The sequence below is a fragment of the Embiotoca jacksoni genome, unplaced genomic scaffold (assembly GCF_022577435.1).
Source record: "Embiotoca jacksoni isolate LCO1_2020_lvr unplaced genomic scaffold, fEmbJac1.0.p SCAF_13, whole genome shotgun sequence".
NCBI classification, from domain to species: Eukaryota; Metazoa; Chordata; class Actinopteri; family Embiotocidae; genus Embiotoca; species Embiotoca jacksoni.
The window spans coordinates 11,309,054-11,320,199 of NW_027185263.1; the positions used below are offsets into that span (position 1 = coordinate 11,309,054).

Consider the following 11,146-nt stretch of genomic DNA (forward strand, 5'->3'; position numbering starts at 1 on the left):
TTTAGACATGTTTCACCTGCTGTACAGTTATGGTTGTCATACAGCCCTTGATATGTCTGCTGTCACAGCAAAAGTGGGCCATTCATGCCATCCATGTTTCGTCACACAGTCGTCATGAGCAGTGGGTTCCAGTTCTATCTTGTGCACATAGTCCTGCCAGTTGTTTCACACTGTGCTACCAGTCCACAGGGACTGGTAACACACCACAATGCACTAGCAAATGCATGAAAGAACGTGACTGCAATCAAGTGAACATGGATATAAACAATGCTGGGCTTAAAATACTGAGAAAATAATTGGCTTTGACAGACTTGATAAGCCTCAAGGATACACACCATGTATGGCCAAGAGGCCCCTTAATTATGACACAATCCACCATATTAATATAAAATGTAACAAAAGATCAAGTTTGGTCAGAAAATATGTAGCTTGCCACACATATTTAATATCATACATTTATTTATTCAGATGTTGTAGAGTATCTAAAGAATTTAGTTTTGCGTCTAATCAAGAAATAAAATGAAACCCTAAAAATTTAAATATATTTGACTTGAAACTCTCTTATAAAACAGGCGTGCCAAAAGCATACATTAACATTCATGAAAATAACTGCCACTCACTGCCACAGCTGATCTCAGATTTTTTCCAAGTTACAACTGAACACAACTTGAGTATATGACATCATGAGCGACATCAATTCTCAGCAGCAGACACTGTGCAAACTTGAGGTCATATCCAACAGCAGAAGAGAAAACTGTAAGTTTATTGTAAGACTTTTGCTGCGTAGCCGATGTACTACGCATACAAACTCCAGTAAATAATGTTGAAGAGCAGGTAAGCCATGGGAAACAGGACTCTGGAGTACGAGTCAATCATGTAGCTGTTGCTCATTATGAAGCTGAGGTTCTTTTTCAAAGGGTGCCTGCGGCGTAGCCTGGTGCCCTCTGTGGGTGCAGACACAGTCGAGTTTCGAGATTGCGTGTTCCTCTCTGTGTTTGGGGTGCTGGCAGCCTCTGTGAAAGAAGTCAGGTCTATTTCATTGTCATGGAAACAACCATCGAAGGCCATAGCCTGGGTGGCATTGAAGGAGCTGGGGATCTGCAGAAACAGAGGGAGGAGAGCAAATGATGTCAGATGGTGGCATATTGGGTTCTGTGGGTCAAAGAAGTCACATGAGATTTAAGACGACAAAAAAAAAAACAATGAAACTCACCTTTGCCCTCTTGAGCTTCTTCATCTCCTCCACTGTGGTGAAATAGTTGACAGCAGCGTACTCAATGACTGTCAGAAAGACAAACAGGAAGCTTGCCCACAAGTAGATGTCTACGGCTTTGACGTAAGACACCTGTGGCATAGAGGCTGAGACACCGGTGATGATGGTGGACATTGTCAGGACCGTGGTGATGCCTGGATACAGAAAGCACCATGAAAACACATCACAAGCATTAAAAATGTTGCTTTACAAAGTCTGGTCTTTGTACTTGTACCCGTGAAGTATAATCCAACCAGACTACTTGCCTTTGCCCAATATGTCTGATCTAAATTGCACCTCAAAGCACCAACCATTAAACTGGATCCACTGTCTGTGGGACGGAAAGGCAATGAACGCCACCTCATGTCTATGTAGCGGACCAACGAGTATGATACAACTATAGTATGAAGGAAACAACGTGCATAAATTGCAATTGTCTGCACATGCAGAAACTATAAATTGGTTTAAAGCTGGAATTGGCAACTTTGACAAAAATATGAAAATGAAAAAGAACAAGGCTGTTTCCCATTGTTTTTAGTCATAATGCTAGGCTAAGCTAACCAGCTGCTTTTTCATAGGCCTATTTATTAAACACGAGTCGCATCAATCTTCCCATTGTAACTTTGCGGTATTACTTTGTGTCAAATAGAAAACTACAGTGATATTTTTGTACAACGAATGTCCATATTGAGTGATTGTCTCAGTACCCAGAGAGACTCGGGCAGGTACGGCCCTTCTGTCTATCCAGAAAGACACCCAGGACAGCATAACCATCAGCATGGTGGGAAAGTAGGTCTGGAGCATGAAGAAGAATATATGTCTCCTTAGAATGAAGTTTATGTAGAGTCGATTGTACCAACCTGGAACAGAGATGAATGGACAGAAAGTGGAGGAGGGGGACAGGCAGGGCAGGAAGCAAAGGTTATAACAGTAAGTGGCAGCAGAAAACAATATTATCACTGGGGGTAATACTGGAAAACAACTTCAACACAAGAAGTTGTGTAAATTGTGAATCAAAGAAAGTACAAGATGAACCTTACAAGACCCTAGAACTCAGATGAGAAAGTAATTATCTTCTGGGGCAGATCTGTCGAGAGCTGAAGTTATATAACATCCTCTTAGAGCGGATCGGTCCCCACAAGATTACTTCACACAGAGACAAAAATCTCTTTGGCTCCTTTTCTAGGTTGCTTTTTCACACTGAAAATGTGACGGTGGCAGCAGGCATGGTTTCAAAAAGTGGGCTTAGCGGTCGTGCAGCTCTAAATGCTTTAACTGACAAAGCATATAATCCAACAAAAGCAATATTACATGACATTTTAATACTGTAAATAAAAGGGTGGAAGATTTTATGCTTTATAGCGTCAACATTTTACCATTTTACCTTAAAACTGAAGATTAAAAGACTAAAGTCTTCATTATTTAGTAGGGACGTTCAATTAAGCAAAAATTACAACTAATTTTTATTAATACAGAAGATCTTCTCTCACAAAGTCTCTGTTTTACTATGAACTGTTGCAGACACAAATACGGTGAACACTGCTCTCACCTCATCATCACATCGTAGTGAATCAATACCTCTCTGCAATGCAGAGAGGTATTGATTCACTAGTCATCATTTTGGGAACTGTGCAGAGAGTTTAGAGGATCAATACCACTCAGTCGTGTGTGTAAATACGAAGCCATCAGCAGCAGCCAGTTAGTTAGCCTGGCACGAAGACTGGAAATGGCCTGGCCCTGTTCAAACTTGAAGTAGTAATGTGTCAATTTGTGAGCTGAAAAGGGGCTGTTAGTTGAATTTTGTTGGCTTCAGATGGAGCAGGGCTTTAGCTGTTTCCCTCTGCTTTAACCCAGTATGCAAAACTAAGCTAACTAACTGCTAGTGTGTTTCCCAAAATGTTGAACTATTCCTTTAAAGTTTGGATGTTTAGACCGACTGTAAATTTGTTACAGAATAGAGACATTCAGAGTTGATTCAGTGAGCCTGAAGAGCGCTGAAGAAGTCTCATGTTATTTATTTAATTGTTTTACAAATAAATCCGAATCTGCCACCAAAAGCAGTTGTGAAGGTGCAGAAAATATACCACTTTATGTTTGGTATAAACATCTCAAACCTTCCCTTTTTAGAAAAACAGTAGGAGTCAGGAGCTCTCTGGCTGTTTCCAAAGTGGATACTACTCAGAGGGCTCCAAGGCTCCAGCCTCACATACCAGTACTGCTGTAGAAGGCAAGCCCAAAGGAAGGCTGGAAGTCTTCAATAAAAAACTGAGAGAGCACGATCTCGTCAGTCCTTAATGAATCGTTCCCATTCTTCCAGTAGAGCATTAGGTCATTCTCATTGTAAGCATCTTCAAGAGAGGAGAGATAGAGTGTTGGGTGGGAGAAGGTGGACACCTTCACATGTTGCCTCTTAGAAGAGTCATGGATGCTTGTTCTCAGAGGAGAGGAGAGAGCACGCAGAAATGGGACTCCCGACCCTCCTCTGAGACCAGGATCCATGTTTTAACCATAATTTAAGACACAGAGAGAGAGATAAAGAAAGAGAAGCAGGCCAGAAAGACAAAATGATCCCCAAACTCTGCATTAAGAAATCATCCTAACTGTAAAAATAATCCTTACTAGTATCTACTCTATGTTGTGGTGTTGCTAAAAAGTTGCCCTTTTCTGGTCATCCTTTTTTTTGGGCAGACTCATGGCTGTAATGTGTCCTTCTACATTATCTATGTTTGGTATACTACCAGTCTCAGATGATTCCAATCACCTTGCTGACTCATGGATGGTCATTGATTTTCCCTCTCTATTAGCTGGATGCTCCACTCTGTTGACATGGAAGGATGTAACCTTTCATCAAACAGCTGATGGATCAAAGAAGTGATGCAGAACATCAAGCTGGAAATAAAATCTGATGCACCATCAATGACTCCATTAACAGATTTTAAAATGTCTGGGGCCCATGAATGAACTAAATGCATATTTTGCTTTTCCCTATCCCATCTCTGCTTAAATATCATGCACTTTACTTTTTCCGGTGTTCCTTATTCTTCTGTACATAATGTACCTTGAGATAATGGCTTATGTTTCTGTCTTGTTTGATAAATGAAAAAATAAAATCTCAATAAATTAAGTGTTAAAATGAAAATAATCCCTTGTAAATCCCACATCAGAAGGACAAACATGTATAATGGACAGAGATTGACCTCACGAAGGATTATGATTCCTTTACTCTATGCAGAAAGACAATGGTTATGAAGTAAGGTAATGCACCCTGAACTGAGCAGTGTGTGTTTCTGTCCCAGCTGTTTTCTGCTCAAAGATATCCAGTGGTGTTTTTGACCAGTAACAGATCCTTTTTAATAATTTAACAAGCTAAAAGCTCTCTCTAGCCAGCCAACATCTTTAAAATGACAGAATACTGCAGCAAAGGTTGTGTAATGTGTTTACCAGCCCAACATGTCAAGCACATTTAATGCAGGAATTAAAAAAATGTTCAGTGGAAACATCATCCTATCAGGCATTTGCAAGCTGCCCTGTCCCAACAGTGTTTTTGATACTCACAGCTCTCTAGCTCCAGAGAGCAGTTCTGTGTGTCCAGAGGGAAACTACTGAAGTCCATTGAGCAAAGTGCAGTCACAGTGATCCTAATACACAGTGTACAGTAAAGGAAACAGATACAGACAGAAAGCAGTCATTCAGCATCAGTAACGGTGTTCACAACAACATTGAACAACGTTAAAAAGTACTGGTTTAACAGTTAAGATATTTTTGGACACATTAGCTAATCTGTTTATTCAGTCATTATTAACAGAGTCTGACAGCCTGCAGCAAGCAAGTAGGGATGACGCCATATCGTGGACATCTGTGGCTGAAATGGATATGATGAATGCGGACTGAAATTAATGAGAAGGTGGACTGTAAGCTCTCACACTCCGCTCACTAAACCCTGCAGTAATAGTCCAGTGCATTGGTCCTGCACCTCGACAGACATCCTTTTCAAAACATTTTAATGATCTTTAAATTGTGACTCATTGAATTTAAATGGACATGTAAAGTTTAAGGTTAGACTGTCTAACACTTCCTTTAAATGTATAGATATGCATTAAAACACTCCCTTGTTCCTTTCCGTATATTCACAGGTTTTGGTGCTACATGGTTTGGTATAATTTGCAGCTTGTGGTGGCTAATGTTAGCCAGTAGTAGCAAACTTTACCTTGATGTTGTGTAACTAATATAAATGAGGAAAATTCACTGACTTTACTGCTCTTTTCTTCATGTGTTCCTGTTACATTTGAACATATAACCAATAATGATAACTTTTTAAAGGGTATTCGCCACTTTTTTTGTAGATTACCATTCAGAGTTGATGGTAAACGAAGTCAACTGAAGCAATAAATTCCTCAATAAATTCTCTGTGTGAAGCTGCTGCAAAATTGGTGGTTCTTCCAGCACCATCGTCGTCATTTCAAGTGTACAGTGATGGAGTTGTTGGCCAGAAACACTACAGGCCAATTGAGCTGTCTCAAAAACAAAATGTACTGCTTTGTTTCCAACAGTGAAACTGTCATCCCGAAATATACAGATGTTATGGACGAGGATACATTTTATATTGTTTTGGCTGACCCTGATATTACAGAGTCTACGGCCAAAGAAACGCAGCAGAGAGAGGCTGTGGCTGCATTAGACATGAAAGAGGATATGTCCTTTGAAGATCATAAGCTGCCGAGAGCAAACGGTGACTGGTGGTTCTTTTACTCAAACTGCCCTCCCATGCCAACAGAAACTGAATCATTCTGCTGCAATGAATTTCAGCGTGGGCGATTTCTGTCACCAATCCCAACCTGACAGAGCCATGTGTGCATTATTATGCATTTTCTCCTCACTTGGACAGCAGTGTACTTGAGACTTCTTCAGGGTACCAACAATAAACTAGAAAAGGGAACCACAACTAGCAGACCAAGAGGGCAGGTATAGTATATTATCATCTATTTGTCACCTTAATCTGTCTTGGTCAGCAAAATGGACAAGGGTGGTGACACACGGCAACGTCTGACAAGCAGTTCTGTAAACAGGTTGTGTTGTTTGTGTTTACATTATCTGCTAACGTTAGAGGATATGATCAGTCCAGGTTGCTTCTTTGCTCTCTGCAAACAATATCTATCTGCACATTGGGAGCATTGGCAAATGGAACCGAAGAATTTGGGTGTTATGCATCAGAAGCTTGCATGCAATGCATCCTGGTACATATAGGTACAGCTGGCACAGCTCCGCCAGCAGGAAAACTAAAACAACCCAGCTTTTATGGTCCATACAGCAAACACACTGAGGAATTTATTCCTTCAATTGACTACATTTAACATCAACACTGAGTAGACATCCATATAAACGGTGCCAATATTTGCCTTTAACTGACTAAAGACAAAATCCTGTACCTCACCCTCTGTGTTGCTGTTCAACGAAAGACAGTTTTGCCTTAACCATTCCTACTTTGATGGTAATATCTTCATGTGTAACTTAAAATAAACCTGTTTTTTTTTTGTTTTTTTTACCTGACACTGTAGAGGATATTACCGTCTGGATAAACCCTCAGCATGATGTTCTCCATGGTTGTATCGTGGATAAAAGAACGCTTAGAGTGGACGAAGAACACGTCAGGAACCCAAATTTTCTTCACAAGACGTGCATCAAAGGTTCGACTCTTGTTGCTGCTGGAGGGAAAGGCCAGGCGGTCATCCTGCCAGTAATGTCTCAGGTAGAGAGTCATTGTGAAGTCCTGAAAAAAAAACAATGTTCAAGCCCAGCAGTAAAGAGGAGACTGTTTATTTGATTAGATTGACTAAATAAACCTCAGAGGCTCATACCATGTTTACTTCAGATATGCTGTCAATACTCTCCACCTGGACATCGATGCCGACAGGAATAGCTGAACCTGCAACAGGTCACACATTGTAATGGATCAGCTTTAAGCAACAGTTGGATCATATTTCCCACAATTTATCAGTCTGTACATCTGCCAGACTATATTTACGCATAAATCCCACCGCTGAGCTACAAGCTAAGAAACAAGCCAAGTGAGGTGATGACCCCTTACGTCATGCTGGTTCTTAATGCATGACTCCTCAGTTTAGAGTAGTGATCATATCCTTTTAATAAATACTGTGGAGCTTCAAAATTAGGTGCATATAACTGGTGGATAATGGTGAAACATTAATCCTGATCTCAACAAATCTGTCTGCTCACTCAGGAAAGTTCTCATCTTTCTGAAGCTAAGTAATTAAAGGGTTTTTATGCAATATAACGGTGTTTCCAAAGAAGTTGGGATGATGTGTAAAATGTTTCTTGATTGTTTGCACTATTTGCCCATGCAGTCGTTCACAGAGTGGTGAACACAGCACCATCTCCTGGCTTGGCACCATTTCAGAGAAACGATCCAAAAATGCATGTCAAAATCTGCATCTTAATCATCTCATGAAATCACAGAGCCCACAGAGAGCCACAGGATTATGTTTTGGCAAAACTAACATGTTCTTTCACAACTTAACTGTTAATGCAGACAAAGAAATATCAACTGTATTCTTTTATATTTGCAGCTGTTTTCTTCCCCATACACATGAAAAACTGCCAATTTGTCAAAGCCACATGACCATCTGGAGGCCATGTGATGGAGCAGAAAGAGTGACAAAGCCGAAAGGAGGAGGTTAAAGATGATTGGATGGAAAAAAAACAACAACATAGGACTTTAACTTAGACATGTTTCGGTCTTGGAGAAAGCAAAAGTCAACATGAAATACTTTTACTAACGTAATGTATTTAAGCTTATGCAGTGTATGTAAAGGAACTAATGAGACATACAAAACATTGCTTTTGTAAAATTACTTATTTTAACCCAAACCGTGATCTTGTTTCTCAACCTAACCACGTGATTTTTGCTCCCTAAATCTGAGGAACACTGTTGCTTTAATCTGTGAGATACCAGTCAATCGAAAATAACCGATTCAATACAACAACCAACTTGGATAAAAATATCTCCTGTGCTATGTAGTCAACAACTTTTGTCGATTAAAACCAACATTCATTCATTCATTCATTCACTTGTCCATAGGACACTGAGGCCGATCCCAGCAACAACCCTGTCTGTTCTCATGAACTGGAATTAACCCACACAAATACTGGGAAGAACTGCAAAACTGTACAGAAGGGGTCCGAGCACAGAAACAAACCATGGCTCTTCCAGCTACAGGTGGCTGTGCTCCCTCTTTCAGACACAGGGGGACAAATAAATGAGGGGGCTTAAAACAATTTAGACTGCAAGCAGCAGCCAACGAAGTAGCCTACATGGATAAACCCAAACATTGCCTTAAGAAACCAACATGTTGCAATGGTATCATATGTGAAAGAGCGCCATATCGTCCCGTTACATAAATATCCAGTGCAGCGTGTAATAAGTGGAATGGTTCTGATGTCATCGTGCAGTGGCAAAATACAGTTAACGTATGATGTGTACTATAAACATCCAATTCGCTCTGTAGCCATTATCTAATGAAGGTAAGCACTCAAAACCATCAGTCTACAATTACAATAGAGGAGTAAAGTGGAAGGGGATTATATTGGACTGCTGGAGTCCTGGAGGTGCTGTTTGGCTTTTTTTTAACAGCGTTAGATCAATTAAGCCCTTTCAGCTCTTTGATGAGCATTAAAACTCTAAACTACCGAGCAACAATCTTGAAGAAAAAGATCAACTACAAGAATCAAGGCAGGATGAAACAGCGACAGAGCAAATTTACATCCAACTCAAACTGCCAGTTCACTGATGCTGTTAAGTTTAGGAAGCAGAGATATCTCATTGGGCAAAGACTTTTTCAAAATCAATGCAGCTTAAGAATTCATGTAATAATTAAATAATAAATGATTAAAAAGTATTCACAAGATGAATTGCAGACAAAATCAGCAGAAACTACATTTTTATATTAATGTGCATCTGAAATTAGGATGAGAGGTGCTTGTACATTTCATAAATGTGCAAAAAGAAATCCGATCTCCAACACTGTGCTGACTATGTAAGATAGATTTTGACCTATTGATTGATTTTGACCTACTGTTCGCAAAGAAGCTGACAGTGACACAGCCATGCAGTAAGTCACGCAAAGTGATTACAGGACAACAGCCTCACAGCGCCTGCCTGTTTCCGGTGTTTATAAAAGAATTCATATCTGCTATGGTCAAATGGTGCAACTGCTATTCCAGTAACTGAATGGCAGGTAAGAGTCACGACTCTTTGGAGGGTTGTACCAAAAGAACAAATGTTATTTGGGGGGGTCTGCTGCATTCATCAGTTATAATGTTTCAAGTATATAAAAAGTATCACTGAGAAGACTGAAACAACATCTAAACTAACAACACATTCTGACCAGAGAGAAGGAGGCTTCAATTTGAATTCATGGTAAAATTACAAACAATTGTGAACATTGTACAGATAAGAGAGACAAGATTATTTGAATATAAAGTGATTGTTGGATTATTATTATGCAAAATTTACTTGAATTATTTGCAAAAAGAGAAACAAATGGAAACAGAATTCAGAGCTGCGTTGGCGGCACACACAGACACAGAATTAGGAACACGATTATTTTATCTGCACTACAGTGCGCAGCCATTGTCTCACACAGGACACAATCTAGGTCACCAAGGGTTTTTTTGGGAGGCGTAATACCAAAGACAGCACAGTAACCTACATTGACCTTCCCGAGTTGCCAGGAAAGCACATGGTTATTATAAATGACAGGGAAAATGATAAGGTCAAAAAAAAAAATCAAATTAAATAGATTGGATGGATGGATGAGGTGCGAGTTTTACCTCCAAATCCTGGCCGCATCGCAAAGTCATGGTCTTCAATCCGAAGCAGCTGCTCAGATTTAATTAGCAGAGACTTGGTGCTGTCCATCTTTTTAATCTTGAGATCCACCCGTCTAGAAAACATAAAGAAATGACAGCTTGCATAAAATCACTTTCTCTGTTCATCTTTCTTTCTAACAGAGACACGCTTGATAGAGAAGCTGGCATCTGGTCGATGAAGTTAATTGGACTTTAGCACCGATTAAAACCAAAGACCTTGGCCTAAAGCGAACGACTTCTATAAATTTCAGTGTTGACACTGATTTAACGTGCTAGTAACTGGGTCAGACATATTGTGCCGCCTCTCTTTTATCTGTGTCCTGACCTGATATAGGTCCTAGAAACAAACCAAAACCAAGTTTATTGATGTAAAAAAGCGTTTTTTTTCTTTCAGAACCAACTAAATTTAGAAGCAATATATCACCGTTCACCACATGATCCTATCCATGTCCTGGATGTCATCCGCAATGACATTAATGGAAAACATAATTATGCATTATGAAACCATATTTGTGAAGACACCATAAAGTATAAGACAGAAAAGCCTCCCATAAAGTCAGAAAATAAAGATCCTTAAGTGTCCCAAGGTCAATTTTAACAGCAGAGGGAGCTCCACAGTCACAGCACATCAAAGAAATCCCACTTTGGCTCACCCTCCATGCTTTTGCTTCGTGTTCTCTCCGACGTACGGCTCCTTGTGTCTCCTCTTGTTCGGGAAGTGGTTGCTGTTGAGCTGAGTGACAGGCCACAACCAGGCCAAGCACATCAGTCTTAAGGCCAGGAGGGCCACTCTCATGGTTAAGCTGGGGCTGGAAAGACAAGAGGAACCCAAACGTCCCTCCCACTTGGTCAGCGTCTTGCCCAGGGAATGCCACAGCTGTCCCTGTCCTCTACTGGCGCGTCCATGTCCCAGCAGCACTCATTATGTCCCACCGTGCACACGCCCGGCTACTTCTGCATTATCCCGCTCTCTCATCTCCTGTAACATGGTGAACATCAGTTCAGATA

The 11,146-nt window shown here is 40.4% G+C and overlaps 1 protein-coding gene across 1 annotated transcript; it reads right to left on the bottom strand.

Annotated features, from left to right (window-relative positions):
* Nucleotides 1–455: 455 nt before the first annotated feature.
* gabrr3a (gamma-aminobutyric acid type A receptor subunit rho3a) lies at nt 456–11,146 on the bottom strand. Its single transcript, XM_069145593.1, has 9 exons — nt 10,792–11,146; nt 10,100–10,212; nt 7,108–7,175; nt 6,796–7,019; nt 4,808–4,890; nt 3,463–3,600; nt 1,960–2,112; nt 1,214–1,407; nt 456–1,098 (listed from the first exon to the last, which is right to left on the bottom strand). The coding sequence occupies exons 1-9, from the start codon at nt 10,932–10,934 to the stop codon at nt 796–798; spliced, it is 1,419 nt and encodes a 472-aa protein (XP_069001694.1). The 5' UTR covers nt 10,935–11,146; the 3' UTR covers nt 456–795.